Genomic DNA, 19,048 nt, shown 5'->3' on the forward strand with positions numbered 1-19,048 from the left:
TTGGTTTTATGTGGTTTGGGATTGTCGGGAAATTCTTTTTTTTCTTTCTCGGTTTTTGTTTGATTTTTCTGTGAGTTTTGGCCTGTTATTAGACCATTTGAAGTAGAAGGAAACAGAAAGAGGACGGTGATGTGCAGCAGAGGTGACAGGTCAGACTCAAACCAGGGGCACTGTGGTTAAGTGGCTTGCAGTTAAGCCTGTTGTGCAACCTTGGTATTGATGTATGCCATTTGTTGGATGCTGTGGAAGAGGGATCCCTCCTCTGTTTCTCTTGAGGTTCGAAGGGTTTTTGAGGAGTCTTCCCTTAAAGCATCTAAGAGTCTGGGTGCCACAGTTTGTACAGATTGTAAAGCCCTCTGAGGCAAATTTGTGATTTTGGGCTGTCTAAACAAAACTGACTTGACTTGAGAATTACTATACTTCTTTCAAGTATTGCTTTGTACTGACTAAAACACGAGCAGGCCGTTCTCTAAACATCATGCCATGTAATCAGCGCAAAGCTTAACTGACCTGCTATCCAGCGAATGGAAACAAATTTGTTTTTGTATTGTGATGTCAGTGAAATTCAAGTAAAAGTACGTATCAGATGTTTTTCAAAATGTGGTTATTATTTTGGAATGAATCCACGTTTGATGTAAAGGAGATGGGACAGGAAGAATCCACAAGAGGAAGAAAGCAATGAAATAGGAAGAGAGGAATCAAGGGATGACTTAGAGATTTTGACTCCGGGCGGTGGGAGTTGATGAGGAGGAAATCCCTCTCCGCCTTAAGAGGCTTCCTCCGAGGGTCTTTAAAAACACATGGGGCTGCCGTGGATCTTCAGCTCAGGACTGATAGAAAACAGATTCCTCAGCTGTACGGTTCAAAAGTTGTATTCCAGAATGATATACTGTATATGTCTCAAGGGGAAAATCACAACTTGCCAGTTGAAAATTAAAGATGACTGCATTTGCCATTTTGTCAGTCAAAGAGTATCATCATACTGTTGACAAAGAAATGGCCACGCAAATTTCACTCAGGGGACATTAAATGTTAGTGTGACTTTGATGTACTTTTTCAATTAAATGTCAGAGATCACTGACAAAAAGGACCAAAATGACATTTGCTCATTGAAGAATTGTTAAACATCCCAAAGGGGGTAACTGATGTCTGTTTCTGAAAAGCTTAAATTGATCTACTTTGTCTCTTTGTCTCTGCAGTGACTTGTCCTTGCAGTGGGGTCAACTGTCCAGACCTTACGCCTCCACTGACCGAAGCAGTTCCCTGGGCTCCATGGAGAGTTTAGACACACCAACACCCACCACACAGCCATACTCTGACTCCCATAATTCACCTGTGGACCCCACCCTCTTCAACAACAAGAGAGACTCTGCTTACAGCTCATTCTCCGCCAGCTCAAACACATCCGACTACGCAACGGTGCCGCTAAGGCCTGGTGAAGCCTGCTCCATGGATAACCTCTTCCAGAGCCTGGGGTCGGCTTGTCGAGGATACCCTGGCGCTGATACCTCAACCCTTGGGAGCTCGTCTTGCGTGGCCCCGGATGAGGCACAACTTATTGTGCACAAGTCCAGGTCGCTGACCAGGCCAAGGCCAAGGCCTGTTGAGGTCAAAGAAAGGCCTTCCTCCTGCTGTTATGAGGAGGAGCGGAGGGGAGACTTTGAGATCATAAGAAATGGAGAAAGAGGAGCTGAGAGAAAGACGAACCCACCTCAGCCTCCAACCAGGAAGGACAGCTTTAGGGCAACCAGGAGTCGCCCTAATGCCGCCAACAAACGTTGTGTTTCAGCTCCTATTGAAATTTCCAATGTGCCTTGTTACTATGAAAAAGACAAGTCCCCTCCGAATGTTGAATCAGGAATCCATAATGGCTTCCCTGCACCGGAAGAAGGTGACAAAACTGGGACTTTGAAAGAGGATACCTTAGACTCGCACTATCTCCAAAGACAGACTAAAGACATTAGACATATCAGATGTGATACTGGTGCTAATAAAGACTGCAATTCAGAAACCACCTCAGATCACCTCCCTGACCCAGAGACTGCCTCCCTAGCCCCTATCACCTCCTCTCGTCCTTGCTCCTTACCTGCAGAATCCTCCATAGAGGTTCAAGGGCAGCCTCATACCATGCACTCTCAGACCAAGCACTCTACAGCGCTGCACCGGCACAGTGCCCCCGAGAAGCTCCTTGCAACGCAACTTCAGTTATTGCAGTTTAACAACGACAGCTCGTCATTGGAGCTTTACAATCCGTCCCACCCTTCTGATCGCTCCTTGTCCCCTTGTAGCAGCCAGTGGTCCCATTCATCACTGCAGCCCACCAGGGAAGACCAAGAAGCTTCCCACAACCACCTCCACGCCCCATCAAACAAATGGGGAGGCAGCCGTTGCTCAACCCCAGGATCTGTGTTCTTGGAAGGGGATGATGATGATGGTAGCTCAAGTGATAGGCTGGACGGCGTGGGTGTAAATGGCGGGTGCCTCCCACCAGTTGAGCATCACCACCCTTGGGGCCGCTCTGTGAGTGTACCGGGGGACCCCACCGGATCGTCAACACAGGGAAGGTTGAGCTCTGACCAGGTGCTGGAGAGAGATTTTGAGCCTCTTAGTGCTGCTGCCAGTGTGGACACCTTACTGGAGGAACATAGAGCAGTGGACAGAGAAAGAAGTGGAGGCAAAAAAGAGGATGTAGAAGTAGAGACGGACATGAAGAAGTCAAACTCGTCCAGGAACCATCGTCGGAACCGTCGTCGTAGCGAGCGATTTGCTACCAACCTCCGCAATGAGATCCAGAGGAAGAAGGCCCAGCTTCAGAGGAGCCGTGGCCCAGGAGGGCTGCTCTGTAGTGGGGAAACAGTCCAAGAAGAAGAGGGTCCAGATCTCAATGAGGAGGAGGCAGACCCAGATTTGTCTGTTCAGGAAAGAAATACCAAAGTTGCATTCGCCTCACCTGTTACTCCCCAAGATGCCAGCACCACAGCACCAGTTGAGAAATCAAACACTTCAAGTGAATTGAACCATGATGTGTTGCAGCCTCAGTCAAGAGCCTACACTGAAAACAACAGCCTATCCAGGTCTGTCCAGATTCTGGACCCAGGAGTACCCAGTTTTGGCGTCGGCATCCGAGTCGTGGAGGAACCAGCTCCTGCTGGCAAAGCCCGACGCTGGCGTTGGACCCCAGAACATAAGCTACAACCAGAGCCTGAACCAGACCGACGGTGTGGTGTCAAGGGTGAGAGGGTGTTGGGAGTCACAGGGTCACGGCATGGGGTTTGCGCTTTCACCTCCTCATCCACTTCCTCATACATTCGCTCCTCTTCCTGTTCTCGGATGGAGGAGTCAGATATTCTTCCATTTGCAGATAGAATGAAGTTTTTCGAGGAGACGAGCAAAGGTATGTCTGGGTTAAGTGTCTCAAGTCTGTCAAGGCATAGGCAGAAGAAACCCCCCCACTACCCGGACCTCCACAGAGGGGAGCCCGCACAGCAACCAACCCAAAGGAGATACTCCTATCAGGGGGGACTTCAGCAGGAAGGTGCCCTCCCTCCAAACACTGTGGAAGCCAGGAGGCTGTCTGTTAGTACCAGCAGGGAGAGACAAAAAGAGAAAGAGAGGGAACAAGCGAGAGAAAGGGAGGAAAGGGAGAGGGAGAGGGAGGAGAGGCTGAGGGAGAGAGAGAGGCAGCAGGAGAGGGAAAGACAGGAGAGGGAATTAGAAATGGAGAGGGCAAGGCTGAGGGAGATTCAGCGGGAGAGGGAGCACGAGGAGAGGAGGAGACAGTGGGAGAGGGAGAGGGAGGTTGAGCTGGAGAGAGAAAAGGAGATGGAGAGGGCCCGAGAGAAGGAACGACTCAAAAAAGAAAGAGAGAAAGAGCTTGAGAGAGAAAGAAAGAAGGAAAGAGAAGAAGATGCTCAGCTCACATCACATCAAGACCTTCATGGCATTTCCGGCATCAAAGAGAAAAATCAAGACTTGCAACCGAAGGACCACTGCCACAGCTTCCAGGCCGAGCCTCACAACTTCTCCCAGAGTCAAGTCACGCGATCGGCTTTTCATCCAGTCAGCGCCTCCTCCCAGCCCCAGGAGAACCGACAACTTCTTCACCAGGGACACACAGCGAGGAGCCACACACCTACAGAGGTGAGAGTGCTGCTATCACTCAAAAAGGCATTCTTGCACTCACTTGCATCAAAATATAGCTGTTAATAAATGCGCACACACACTATTTTCATTGAGCAGGTGCAAAGACAAGTGCAAGGCGGTTGGTCTTGAGTGTACACACAGCAAGCAAGACATACAGCATTTCTATGGGTCATGAAGGAGTCACGGGTTAGCTCTCAGTGGAGTCTGTTGTGCTGGGATCTAGATTATAAACTTGACTTTGTCAGGTTTATAGACAAAAAGAGACAGAGAGTGAAATGTGGGCTGAAAGAGTGGGTGTTGGTGATCTGGAGTGGGTTGAAGTATCGGTCGGTTCACTGAGAGGTGGACCTCACTCAGAGGCCCTTAAATCTATGTGCGCTTAGTTTGCTGAATAGACTAAATCAGAACTTGAAGAGCTGAAAAAATGAGCCCATCCTAGTGAAGGTGAAAGTGTGTAGAGTGTCGGTGTCTAAAGGCTCCCTCCCCCACACCTTTCTAACGTTGGGATTCATGTCTGCCACCAGGGTGCCCCAGCTTTAACAATTTTATCTTATGTTCAACTTTAACTTACACTCACTTTGTATAAAGTAGCTTATTTTTTAGACAGTTAAATTGTGATAACGGGCCCTAAAACGTTATTATCAACATGACTGATTGATGATCGAGCAACATGAAAGATTTTAGAAGGCATCAATCGTGTTGAGATATAAACACGTTAGCGGTTTTAATTGCATCCATTAACAAGCAGGTTTACAAGCCTGCTGGCCTCAAAAGCGATTTCCAGCAGCAGGCTTTCTAAGCTAAATAACAGCCTGCGTCCCTGCAGCACAGAAACCACGAAACGGCTTTCAGAGAGAAAGATAAACTTTGCAGCTCACTGAAATCAGACTGTGGTTTTGGACCGGGCTGAAATGACCACCGGAGACTGAAAACTATCTTGGTTCTGCAAAACCAGGACCAGAAAGGGATCAAATGGCCGCAGTTGGATGTCGGAGCTAAGTGGCCACTCGGTCCAAGTGCTCCGTGGTTGGACGGTTGGTTTGAAGCTGAACCTTGCATCCTGCATGTGGTCGGAGTCTGAAATTGTCATTGAAAATTCAGCCAATCATTGAAATAACTCTGAGGGAGATTGGGCAACAGCGGCGTACACTTGTGTCAGCGATAATAGCAGCGTCAGGTTACGGCTTTACCACAAGCTGGTTTGGGGCTCTTGGCGGGGGGTGCAGCCCCTCAGCTGAACTTTTGGAAGTCCCGTGAACTTGAACATGTTAGTAACCTTATCATTTGACGCTGAGCAAAGCTGACCTGACATTTGTTTTGGACTAAACGTATCTCCAGTTCAGCAGATCTTTGGTTCAAGCTCACACTGTTTGCCTGTTTTCATGTGGTTCTGCCATGCTGAGGCCTCAGGCGAGCTTTGATCCCCCGCCTCCTCCACGCCGGCATCCTTTTCAAATGAAAGGTCGTTGGTTCGATGCCACGCCGATAAGCCCGTGCATTGAATTCTTGTTTCATATGCCACTGACAACGTCCAATATCTTTAATGGTAACAGATGTGCTGGATGGGCTACAAGGCCATGATAAGATATTCTGCAGACGCACACACACACACACACACACACACACACACACACACACACACACACACACACACACACACACACACACACACACACACAGGAAAAAGCACTGGGAAGCAAGGTGTATATGTAAACACAGACACATGCATGTAAACACACTTGCACACACTCACACAGCTCCCATTTTAAATTCATGATGTTGTGTGCGTTCATGTTTCAGTGTGTGTGTGTGTGTGTGTGTGTGTGTGTGTGTGTGTGTGTGTGTGTGTGTGTGTGTGTTGGACCGAGGAAGGAAACTGAATCTGGAAGTATAGAAATGTAACTGGCTGCTGCTGTTGTGATTATTCGTGGTCTGTCGCTCAGCCGGCTCTCGTTTTAAAAAAAGCCCAGCTGCGTTTTCGGCAGAGTTTGGCAAAATGAAACTGTTCTATTATTTTTTACATCCCACCTCGTTATGTGACCATTAAATCTGCGCCGTGATGCCGCTGGCCCTTTCCTCAAAGCACATCCATCTCATAAAGTGCAGGAAACGTTGTGTGTATAATGCACATCACACTCAAAATGAAACACATTCATGATTATCATTCATATATTGAATTCACAGTGTGTGTTTCCTCAGTTACTTGCTGGTTATTTTAAGATTTCGGTCACTCAAACCAAACTCCAATATTCTTTTTCTCATAAGAATATGGGCAGTAGTGTTTTTCTTGGCAGCAGTAGTAGTAGTAGTAGTTTTTCCTTTAAGTACTTGCTGTAACAACTTAATTTCCCCAGTGTGGGATCAATAAAGTCTTATCTCTCTGTGCTTTATGTGAGCATTATGTTATTCCCATTTTAAGGAAAAATGTCATATACTGTTTAAGCTTTAAGGACGAATGCTCTGTGGACGGTCGACTGGGATCGAGTATGATTAGTGAATGAGTTTAATTAATAATAGTCACTTTTAATCCCAGCTACTGACCAATAAAGGCCAAATTTAGCCATAAATGACTCGCTGCCCCTTTAAAGCCCACGAGACAGTGAAGTGAAGCGCAGAGCGTCCATCCAGGTACTTGTGGTACACAGTTTATTATCACAAAGTTATCGGTTGTTAGCGTTTTACGGATTTTATGCTCCGTTGACAGCGAGTGACGGCCAGATATGTTAAACCCACGTCCCGCCACGCCAACAAAAATACCTGTGAGCGTTCAGATTTACATTGTAGACAGTCGGGAAATATTCGGACCCCAGCGGAGCGTCTGTGCAGCCTCCAGCCGCCTCGGTGCGGAGCTGCTGGATCTCCGTCCACTGAGGAGAGCGCAGTGAGTTTGTTCAGCACGCCACCGCTGCGGTAATGAAGCCGTCAGACGCATTGTGCAGACGTATCCTGTAGGGTTTTATCAGTCTTTCGCAGGCCTTCGCTTAAATTCTTGCAGTTTATCTACACATTTATCACAGTGAACTGGTTCCAGTCGAGTGAACGAATAGCTGGAACTTAATTGTGAGACAGCTGAGCAAACAACAGCAGATGACGACCTGTTCAAAACCGACAGAAGAAACAATTAATTGGACTTCATGACACATCACAGTGAAATAATAAGTCATTTCTAATTGAGCAGTTGACTTTTTGATTAACAGAAGATTAATGAATAGTCAGTTATTTATTGTTTTTAAGCAAAAACGCTCAAAATCCGCTGGTTCCATCTTCACAAATACTAATATTTGATTGATTTTTTTGCTCTTTTATGATCGTAAACTGAAATATTTGGGCTTTAGTCAGACAACAGGAGCGATTTGAAGACATCACCTCAACATAAATGCATAAATGAAACTTGTTGTTAGCTGCAGCTGAAGTAGGAAATATAAAACACGTCACAGCAGAATGTGTTTCAAAAGGCTAAAATGAAGTGATAGCTTGCCAGTCAGGTTTTTGACCTAAAAGACCTCCACCCCTTCGACCTTATCACCGCTGAAGTGTATGACAGGGTGGAGCAACACACCCACTTCCCTTCAGCTGCTCTGAGCAACACCAGACCGAAGCCTCCCTTCATTCCTTTGGCGTTATTAACCTCCTTTAAATGTCTTCCACAGACGTATCCCGCCCGGCAACAGGAAACGACCAAGCTGAACAGGAACTACAGCCTGACGGAGAGGTGAGCCACTTCCTGTAGCGACCGGGCAGCACAAACACAGACAGATGCGCTCACATGAACGAGTCGTCTGTCCTTCTCTGGCTAGTTTGTGATTTCCGACGTCGCACTGCAGACACACACTTGCTCCGTCTTTTCTCTAAGTGAGCCCCCGGAGACTTTAGGTGGGGTCGCCCATTGTGCAGTGACGGGCGGAAATCCTCCTCAGTCATGCCTGGCTGTGATTTGACTGTAATGAGCTCTAAGTGTGCGGGGCAATCATCCATGCTTAAAGTGTGACCATAATGATATGTGGTTGGATGGTCATTCCTGTATGTCAGGACGGAGGGGGGCGTTTAGGACACGCATGGCTGGTAAAAAAGGCCTCTGCTCATATTTGACCTGAGACAGAAACAGTTGAGCGAGTCTGGAATGCACAAAGGAAACATTTACCGTAATTCAACCACTTCTTCACATTTCTCAGGGATGTTTCTCTCCCAGATGTCTGCCGCACATCCCTGAAAGCGATGGGATCCGTCGTGAATGCACAGTTTTGTTTATTTTCCATGAGAATTTTCTATTTTTGTGCTCTTTTCACTCATTTGTGGCTCTTTGATCAAATCTGATCAAACCACACCAGCACGGTCCAAGTACAACAGATGAGATGTAGATGAAAAGGTTGATGCCGTCCTCGTGAGGTGGAGTCAGGATGCGATTAGCGTAGCTTAGCATAAAGATAAGAAACGGTGCAGGTTTCTGGAGAAACACCATATAACTATAACTGAAAACTATCAGCTAAAACCATAAACTGTTGTTTTAGAGCTGCTGTCTTTATGCTAAGCTAGGCTAACCCTGTCCTGGCTCCAGCAAACCCTTTAAATCAAAACATCCTCAGCTTCTTCAGGACTCCGTCTTGAGTTTTTGGACCTTCTTTTAGAGCCTCTGTGTTTGTTCCTTGACAAAGAAATCATTTTTTTGTCCTCTGTCTCTTCATTGTCCACATCACAGGGACTACCCGAGCTGGAGACGGGAGTCCAGACGTCCAGAGGGCATCAATCAGTATCATCAGCACCCCCACCAGGGTCGATGGGGTCCCAGACAGGTTGACAGCAGCAGCGATGACCACAACGGATACGCCTTCGCTCCCCCGCCGGCTCCTCTCTCGCTCCGGGGTCGCGCCATGTCCGAAAACGACCTCCGCTTCGACGGCAGCCACCGCTGGTCGCCGTCGATTTCCATGGCGACCAGCCAGACCCTGAGCGAGGTGGAGGAAGGAGCCGGTGGCGTCGGGCGAGGAGGAGCTGCCAACGCTGCCCTGCCAAACAGGAAGAAGACGCCGCCTCCCCCGAGACCTCCGCCCCCGAAGTGGGAGCAGTTCCACCGCAGGCGAGCTTCTCACCACACCCTGTTCTCCTCCTCGTCTCCTGCTCCTCACTCCATCCCTCCCTCCTTCGACACCCCTCCTCTCGAAACGTCCAGACAGAGGTCCCACAGCCTTCCCCCGGAGAGGCAGGAAGTGTCGGAGGGCTGCCCGCGCTGCAGCTGCAGCCAGCCTCAAACCCAGGAACACGCATTCTCCCACGCCTCGTCCAATCAGAGTCCACCACAAAGGCAGGAACGGCCTTTCTCCCGCTCTCCGTCCAATCAGAATCAGGAACTGCCCTTTACTGTTGCTCCGCCCAGTCCCATGTTCTCCCGGAGGGCCTTCAGACCGGTGGCTCCGCCCCAGAGAGAGAGGGACCCGAGGAGCAGCTATGATGGACCGCAGGGGAGGGTGGAGGTTTTATCATCTCTGCCTCCACCAGCACCAACTGTGAGCAGGTGAGCAGAGCCAGTCCCAGTGTTTATACTGGTTATATCGTCCAATAATAATCAGTCATGTTCAGTCTTACGGTTCACGCTGATAATTCTTATTTTTGTGATATTAAAGTTCATCTCTGTCTCTGAACGTCAGTCGCAGCCCCGACCAGGACAGAGTAACAGTGAAACCTCACAAGCAGCAGACCAACATGAGACCAGGAGCCGAGTGGGAGAGGGCCCCATCCCCCAGAGTTCACAGCGACTCAGCACTTCCGCCTGTCGTAGAAAATGGCGGCGGCGTTTTACCTCCTGAATCCTACTTCCCTGTCGACTATGAACAGCAGCTCCGTGTGAGCAGAGGCTTTCAGAGCATCGATCCGCAGAAGATCCCCGAACCAGCGACCGAATCAGAGGCCACCCTGAGCCCGAGCCCTGCGCACAGCCTGGATGCAGACCTGGACGTCCCCATGGAGACAGACATCGACGACTTCCAGGAGGACGAGGGGCTCCCGGCGGAGGACGAGCCAATCACCAGCGAGCTCCCATGTTTCGCCCTGCCGGTTACGGTCCTGGAGACCGACATCGACACCTTACCGGACTCGGAGACCTCGCTGTCGGGCAGGACGAGGGCGGAGAGCGGCTCTCTGGAGGAGGAGCTGGAGGCCGGGGAGGGCGGCCGAGAGAGGCTGAGCCTGGAGGAGCTCTTCCCCCAGAGCAGCGAGGGAGAGTCGGGCACGGACAGCTGGAGAGGCGCCTACCAAACCACGGAGCCCAACACAGACAGCTTGGACAGGTAACACGAGCGAGGCAGGGAGGGAGCTGCGGGGCTTAAGTCTGAGTGGAGGAATGTGTGTGTCTGTGTGTGTGTCGTGCATTAATTACACACTCCATTTGATTTGTACAAGACTTAACTGTTCTTGACACTAAGCTCATTCCCTCTTTCCCACAACCTTTCCAGAGCACCTTGCTGCAGCCAGCTTTCTTTTTTCTCTCCCTGTTACGCTACACATGGTTTGTTTCTGCAGACGCAGGTGCCAGACGGGTAACTGTTGCCGCACATGACAGAAAGACAAGTCCCAGAGGGTCTAAATGCATCGGAAAGACAGAAGACGCAGCTTTAAAGCCACACTTCTCTATGCCTCTCATGTTGCTTTTAGTTCAGTCTACGAAGGTCTGGGCTGAGATGTGGCTGAAATTTGAAATTTAAAGCGAGGAAAAGTTAAATTTCCTTGTGCTGAAACTGCAGCTGCAAATAATGTACATACTCCTTGTTTTTCTTCTGTCTTGATAGTTGATTGCATTGATTATTTACTGTGTGTCTGTTTTACCGCTCTGTGTAAATAAAGTAAACCCTTCCTCCCCTGCAGGCGCTCCGGCGCGAGCTCCAGCTGTTCGTCCTATTACAGCACGTCGGCGGCCAAAGCTCAGCTCCTGTCGCAGATGAAGGACTTCGCTGATAACAGAGAGCGGGACGACGACGACCAGCTGACCTACAAGGTGATGAGCGCAGCCGCCGTCCTGCCGGAGAATCTCTCATGTTTGTTTAGCGTCTTCCAGCCAAAGCTAACGCGACGGCGATGTGACGCGTCGCCTGTTGTTTCCATTTCGAGCCGTTTAAACAATCGTCCCTCTGTCGTGCAGAAGCAGCTGATGGAGAGCCTCCGCAAGAAGCTGGGAGTGCTGAGAGAGGCGCAGAGGGGACTGCAGGAGGACATCAGAGCCAACGCACAGCTGGGAGAGGAGGTGGGGAGGAACTCCACGCTCTCATTCATTCATCTGTTCACTGTGTCAGCTTTTACTGGAGCTTAGCGGCTCACTTCTGTGTGTGTTTCAGGGCTCTGATGAATGATTTTAGTGTATGTCTCAGAATAAGTTTCACTTTATCCTGCTACTTCATCAGAGATAGAAGTAATCATTGTTTTATTATTGATGAACTAGTTTTGACTCACTATTTAATCTATTAAATGTCAGAAAATTGACCATCTTAAGTCCGGCGAGTCCAAAGTTCAACCAAAACAGCAGCAAGTCAAACCTTAAGAGATTGAAATGGATGAAATAAACAACTTATATGATTATTTTATAATAAGAATTGTTGCAGAATGGTCGTTCGTGCTGGTCTGTTTGCACCATTTACTCCAGCGGCGTCTCCGTCTGCGTCCTCAGGTGGAGAGCATGGTGGTGGCGGTCTGTAAACCCAACGAGGTCGACAAGTTCCGCATGTTCATCGGCGACCTGGACAAAGTGGTCAGCCTGCTGCTGTCTCTGTCCGGGAGGCTGCTGAGGGTGGAGACCACGCTGGACACGCTGGACCCCGAGACGGAGCACCATGAGAGGGTGAGGAGAGGAGGAGACGCAGGAGGGAGGACGGGCTGTGGGGTGTCAACACAGCCTGTGAAGACACAAAGAACGCTTGTTTCAGCATTTTAAACGATATCATGCTTTAAAATCTGCTCACAGCATGAAGAGAATTATAATGTAAAACTAAATGTAGTCACCAAACGTCGCCTCTCTCTGCCCTCTAGCTCCCCCTGCTGGAGAAGAAGCGTCAGCTCATGAGGCAGCTGTCGGAGGCTCAGGACCTGAAGGACCACGTTGACCGCAGAGAACAGGCCGTGAGCCGGGTGCTGGCCCGCTGTCTGTCCCCCGAGCAGCACAGAGACTACAGGTACACGCCATACAACTCCACCACACTCTCCAATGCAGATCTGCCCCAGAAAACCAGCATGTCACACTCAGTTTTTGGGCTCCAGTGTGTGAAATCTGTATTTCTAGAGGTTGGGCTTCTATGGACGTGTTAACACAAAGATGTCAGCAAAGCGCAGATGTTTTATTGGCCACAAAATGTACAAAGAGTGACTTCTTTAAAGTCTGAGTATTTGTTTATTGACAGCATATGTCGTGAGGAGCAGACTGGATAACACTGCACACAGCTAAAACATGTTTATCTTTGCCTTCGTAGCCACTTTGTGAAGATGAAGGCCGCCCTGCTGGTGGAGCAGAGGCAGCTGGAGGACAAGATCCGGCTGGGAGAGGAGCAGCTGAGGGGGCTGAGGGAGAGCCTGGGGCTGGGGCTGGGGATCGGGATGGGAATGTCGATGGGATACGGACATTACTGATGGAGAAGCGGGCTTGTGGTTGCATTAAGTCCAGTTCTGAGACGAGGAGGCCGAGTTGAGTCCAGTTTAAGATTTAAAAGAGGTAAAAGCAGTGATTGACAGCGTTTCTTAAAGGAATAGTTTGACATTTTGGAAAATATTATTTACACCGCTCTCATGTCTGCACACTGGCTCTGTCCAAAAGTCCTAAAGTCCACCCCACTGTTCAACACATTATATCTCATTTTCACTTCCTGGAGTCTCCATGTGAAGCTAAGCTAACCCTCTGCTGGCCGTAGCTTCATAGTTAGCGTTAGCAGAGATGCAGATCCAGGACCAAAACAACAGCTATGACAGCTCAAACACCCCGAATGTTTTTAAGTAAACACGGAAAAATTGACTAACCAAGACCAAGAGCAGGGCAGGAGGCACGAGTCCAAGGTGCCGAAAAAGAAAAAGGACTCTCAGAAAGCATTAACGGTCAGATGAATCTTCAAACACACCGGAAACGTATCGACAGTTTATCCGCAGAGCTGAGCTCAGAGAGCTGGGAGCTCGTCGATGGTCAAAAGGAGGACGAGGGGATTTGGATGTTGCTGAAATGGAAAAGAAGTGGACGTTTTTCCCAAGTTAAAGACTGAAACTGAAGCATTTTTCAGAGCTGATATCAAAGACAAGAACATCAAATAAAGCCTGATAACCACATTTTAATGACGGACAGTGACGCCGTCTGCTTCACATGTGCCTGAAACACGTACTGTAAGACTGTACTAACCACACTACACTTCTTCACACTACGTTGCCAAAGACATTTTCTCTCGATGAATGTGTCACTGAGACGCTGCTTTTTGTGTGTTTTCTGTTGTATTTAAATCTCCTGGTTCGGATAATCGAAGGAGACTTTTTTTTTTCCGGTGCTGAGAAACTGTTTCTGTTACTTAGCGACACTAAAGTCAATGTTGTGAGATGCCGTTCGCAGCGTTTTTAACTGCCGTTGTGAAGTTAGCTAAATGTGGAGTTCCTCTTTTTGTATTCATCCTTGTTGCTGGCTGACACCTGCACTCAGCAGTACATATACTGTATTATCTACCGTAATATCATCATATCACTTTGTATTCCCGTTACTGTAATGTGTGTGGCTGTAACATGTTTCTCTGCGTGGAGTTTGACACTCCGCCGACTCGTTTTACTGTCACATATTAACTGTTATGTACAGAAGACTCTTGTGTTTATAATGTATACGATGTGTATATAGTGATTTTGATTTGTGAAATGACTGGAATTGGTTGTAAAAATTGGTTGTAAAAGATGAACGAGAAGACCGGGAAGAGTCAGCGTTTACTGTATATTTTTTTGACAGGAAGTGAGGAGAGTTCGGTTTGTCTCCAGTTCTTGTTGTTCAAAGTCGAGTTTTTTTAGCCCCAAACAGTTTGTGCAGATCATATTTACTGGAGATGCTACTTTAAAGGACACTTACTCACTTTTTCTTTGAGAGAGGAGACAGCTAACATCGCTGTCATGTCAACACAGTCAGTATAAGGCTACAGCCTGTTAGCTTAGCTTAGCATAAAACCTGGAAACAGAGGGAAACCGCTAGCCTGGCTCTGTCCTCTAAAGCTCACTAATCAACACTCTGTAGCTTCCTGGTTTAATGCAAACAGAAGTCTCGAAACAACACAGAGGCAAGCTAGCTTATTTAGCGAGACAGGCTAGCTGCTGTCTTAAACAGCTTTTGCAGTTTGGTTTCCATTAACATCATTTTTAATCAATATTGTGAAACGCTCTTGCAGCATTAATGAATGCTAATATTAACAGAACGTTAAGTGTAAAAACGACAGTCTGTCTTGGCTAGTCAGGCTAGCAGTTTTAGCTAACCTGCCTCTGTCATTTTTACATTTTGGTTTTTGAACAGAATAAACAAATGAGATGTAGCATGTGGCTTAGTGAACTTTAGAGGAGATAGACTTGTAAGTTTTGGAGCTAGGTTAGCGGTTTCCCTCCGTTTCCAGTCTTCATGCTAAGCTAAGCAAAGCTAAGCTAACTTGCTTTAGCTTCATATTCAACACATAGCTATGAGAGTGGTGTCAATCTTCTCATCTAAATGTCGGCAAGAGAGCAAATTTGTTCATTTTAAACCATTTCTCTTAGTGCATAAAAACATTTTAAAAAAACTTGAGTAAAATATTGTAGTTTAAAGTTCCAGAAACTCAGTTTTTTCCTAATTTGTGAAACATTAATTTTCCTAAAAAAGATTCCTGTTTTTGAGTTAATTATCCAGCATCTCAACCCAACATTAAACTTTAAAAAACAAGTGAAACAGAAAAACCCTACAGCTCAGCAGGACATTGGATTTTGAGGACGAGCTGTGTGTGTTTGGCTGTTGGAAGGTGGACTTGCTGAAGTTAAGTGAGAACAGACGCCTTCATCATTTTCTGCTGCGTCAGTTTCGCCGATTAACTGTTGATCAAGTAAACTTGTTCTGGTAAAAAGCAGCAAACCTGCAGCTTAATGTTCATTAAAAGTTAAGAGTTTTACGCCTGGTTTTGCTCATATTTCTGCTTTGTTCCCAAATGTTTCCTGCTGTTTTGACACCAAACAACTTAAAATGTCCATATATACCTTTTACGTGAACTCCTGTGCTATAACAGCCGTTTTCTAAACCGACAGGAGACTTATTGACTTGACAGGAGAGGAAAAGAAGTTGCTTGTTGGACCAGTGAGAGAGTATATTTCTTCTGCTCGTGTTTTCTTTTGTGATTCTGATTTATTACAAACCCTCTTTTGTAAAATGCATTACAAATTCTGTAACTGCAAAAACACTCCTGTGAGGAAGTACCATAAATAATAATAATAGTATTTTAAACTAGCTTGGCGTCTCCTGTTGTGATTTATGCCCTCCTGGGTGAACAGTCTCTTTATGCCACTTCAGTGTCTGGTGCCGAGATTTATTCCCTTCTGGGGGAAACTCCTGTTTGGATGTGGTGGGATGGTTAAGTAAATACGGCTGAGGGCAAATGGAGGCTGACGGATGATGAGCAGAGTGCCGAGGCTGGAGTTACTCAGCAGCTCTGCAGGAGCTGGAGCACTGATGTGGCGAAGAGACGCTTTAAAGGGAAGCTGGTGCTGGTGTTGGAAATGTACTGTCGGGTGGGGGCATGTTCAGCTCATTAAAACACACTGATGATCCTGTGGAGTGGGGGCCGATCAGCAGGAGGACGGAGCCTGTTTGAATTAAGTGCTACAGCAATGAAAATGCTTTAAAAAGCTCATAGAAGCTGAACATGTGGCTCCAATAACATGATGGAAACCGCAGAAAAAGTGCAAAACTGCATTAAAACTAAATAAGACAACAATAAAAATATAATTAAGTCAACTGAAAGATGTCAACTGTAATATCTCAAAGAGCAATTACAGTAACAAAACTAAATAAAAGTAGTACTTCAATACCTTCAATAAGCTCAGGTTGTCCTCTGCACTCAAGTATGGAAGGCTAAAAGTGCCCAAAAAGAGCAAAAATAGTCATTCATAATACTTGTTGTGCCCTGCGATCGGCTGGCGACCGGTCCAGGGTGTACCCCGCCTCTCGCCCATTGACAGCTGAAATAGGCTCTGGCCCCCCCACGACCCCGAAAGGGATAAGTGGCATAGAAAATGGATGGATGGATGAATACTTGTTGTTACTTCAGGCTCACCGTGTGTTTTGTCACAGCAGACGTCTCAGATTAGAGGGTGTCACATGATCTGCATATTACATAATTTGGAGCAATTTAAATAAAATGTGTGTGAATCTGAAATTGAGAAACCACAAAGTGAAAATTTATTCTGTGTTAAAATTATGATTATTATTATAATATATGCACATTTTTTAAATCTGAATTTTGAGATTCAGGTTTTGATTTGCAATTTTGAAAATTATGACGTCTTAAATTGAGATTATAAAAGCGAGTACCTCCGTCAAATTAAGATTTTGATGTGCGATTTCGTAATCTTTGTGTTATTTGAGGTATTGACTGAGGTTTGAATCCTCCAGCTGACTGCTGTTGCTTTAGTTTGCGTCTTCTCTGGTTTAATCCCACATTTCAAAGACCTGCAGGTGAGTGAATGTGGATCAACACTTACAGATCATGTGTGGATGTAAAATGCTGACATCTCTTTCCTTTTACTTACCATGAATATTTTATTACTTCCACCTTTTCACCTGTTTTGCGTTATTTTCTTGGCAGGAATGAGCTTCCATAATACATGACTCCATAATTAGTTGCTGAGAGGAACCCAGGGAACTCCAAATATTTATAAACTGGCATTTTTGACTCTCAAATGCTTCTAATAAAAACTTGTTTTTGGTCTGAAAAGCACATTTTTGTACATCCCACCCTGAAATAACTATGTTATCTTAGACGATAACGTGGATCTTTCAGCTGAGGGGTGCTTTTAATGGAGATCAGAGCAGTTTTAGAGCTGGAGCTGTTTGAAAAAGATGAAAACTGGATGGAGAGAACAGTGTTTTAGGCGGACATGCTTTGCCTCACTGAGACATGAGCTGGGGGTGGTGGCGGTGGTTGTTGCTCTGTGGATATAATAAAGAAAACAGCTGTCGTAAAAGTAAGGAATCTGTGTTTTTGGGGAAGCGAGGGAGCGCATTCTTCAGCCTGACCCAGATCGAAGAACAGAGGACTGATGGGAACGTAAGGAGAGCTGCAAGAAAAAGAGGAAGAGGAGGATGGAAGGCAAAACATGTGGGCGTGAATGAGTGCAGAGGGCGAAGTGACCCACATCTGAGAACATGAGGGGAAATGAAGCAAACGAGTGGGAAGAAAGAGCAAAGCAAAGAAAGACAGAGAAAAATGTAGAATGAGGGAATGACAGAAAGATTTATTTACTGAACCCTGACTTCAATAAAATGAACTTAATGAAGGAGTTTACAGAAAGGAACGAGGAGGAAGTGAAGAGAAACAGGCTCGCTAAATAAAGGAGAAACGCCGTGGGAGGCAGGGTGGAGGAATGTTTATGTTGGGCTGTGAGGAAGCAGAGAGGTGGAGCGGAGACAAAGAAGAAGGTGGATGAGAGAAAAAAGACATCCTGAGGAGGAAAAGAGCAATAATTCATGAGATACAGACAGAAACCAGATGATCATAACGCCTTGTTAGTGCCGTTCAGAACCTTCACTGAGCTAAAAGTACTAATACCACACTGTGAAGGTACTCCACTACAAGTCAAAGTCCTGCATTCAAAACTGTACTGCGTCACCAAAATGTCCTTTAATTATGAAAGTCAAAGTTGTGGTTTTCACTGGACAGGAAGATGAAATTATGATCTGAAAGGTGACCAGTAACCAAAGCTGTCAGACACATGCAATGGAGTAAAAAGTACAATAACTACCTCTGGGATGTACTGGAGTAGAGGTGTAAAGTTGTATGAAATGTAAACAGTCAAGAAAAGTACTTCATGTACCCTGTTTCATTTCTTACAGATGACCACAAGGTGTCGCCCTTTAACTCTTTTTAATCCCACTGAACTGGTTCATTCTGCATAAACTAACATGAGACAGCACAGCCAAGAAGAAACATCGACCTCAGGTCATCAGTGAACCTCACATCGGCCTCACATCTCCTCTCCCACTAACATCTGGGAGCTCCATTTACTGCTTAACCTCACATATCCTTTACGTAAACACTCTGAAATGAACTACAAACAACATGCAAACTAAAGTCCTGCATCTCTTTTGGAGACTTTAAAGCTTTGTTGGCTGATTTAACTGTTTTAATTAATTCCTTGTCCCTCTTGGAAAAGAGATCTAAATGAGACTGTCTGATTAAATAAAGATAAAATAAGTGGTCTAAATAAAAGCAAGTAATTAGTGCACAACACATACAGAAAAAACAACTGAAGAACAAAATATTATTTGTTTATTTTTCTCACACCTAGCCCTCTGAAATCAAAAATATAGAAGAAACGTTAATATATCTTGCACATCTAAATTTTACTTTTGCGCTTCCTGGTACTACCGAGGAGTTACTGAATACTGCTGGCCGATTAATCGAACTGCTCCACTGACCCAGTTGGAGAAGCGCCGATAGCTCTTAACTCGATTGGATTTCCTGGCGTTCATATGATCATGTCGAGGTAGATGTGATAAGCAGTCAAACCGGAAATTTGGTGAGTTACCCTTCAAATTAAAACGGCACACTTCAATGATTTGCAAAAGGAGCAACATTTAATATCATATTCAGAATACAGATACACATGCTGTATAATATAGAACGAAGATGTGATTAAGTTCTGACAGTAAAATCGTAACGTGCCTTGTTATAAGATCGGCAAT

General features: G+C 46.2%; 1 protein-coding gene across 1 annotated transcript in view; it reads left to right on the plus strand.

Moving 5' to 3' along the window:
• shroom4 (shroom family member 4) overlaps window positions 1–12,752 on the plus strand; it is a 56,680-nt gene extending 43,928 nt beyond the window's left edge. Inside the window, exons 4-12 of the mRNA XM_070993765.1 lie at window positions 1,200–4,140; window positions 7,794–7,855; window positions 8,840–9,652; window positions 9,762–10,424; window positions 10,999–11,128; window positions 11,273–11,374; window positions 11,795–11,965; window positions 12,154–12,296; window positions 12,591–12,752. Coding sequence (XP_070849866.1) covers window positions 1,200–4,140; window positions 7,794–7,855; window positions 8,840–9,652; window positions 9,762–10,424; window positions 10,999–11,128; window positions 11,273–11,374; window positions 11,795–11,965; window positions 12,154–12,296; window positions 12,591–12,747 — 5,182 coding nt within the window. The 3' untranslated portion in view covers window positions 12,748–12,752. The remainder of the gene's footprint in view (window positions 1–1,199; window positions 4,141–7,793; window positions 7,856–8,839; window positions 9,653–9,761; window positions 10,425–10,998; window positions 11,129–11,272; window positions 11,375–11,794; window positions 11,966–12,153; window positions 12,297–12,590) is intronic.
• The last annotated feature ends 6,296 nt before the right edge of the window (window positions 12,753–19,048 follow it).

The sequence above is a fragment of the Chaetodon trifascialis genome, chromosome 23 (genome assembly GCF_039877785.1).
Source record: "Chaetodon trifascialis isolate fChaTrf1 chromosome 23, fChaTrf1.hap1, whole genome shotgun sequence".
NCBI lineage: Eukaryota > Metazoa > Chordata > Actinopteri > Chaetodontiformes > Chaetodontidae > Chaetodon > Chaetodon trifascialis.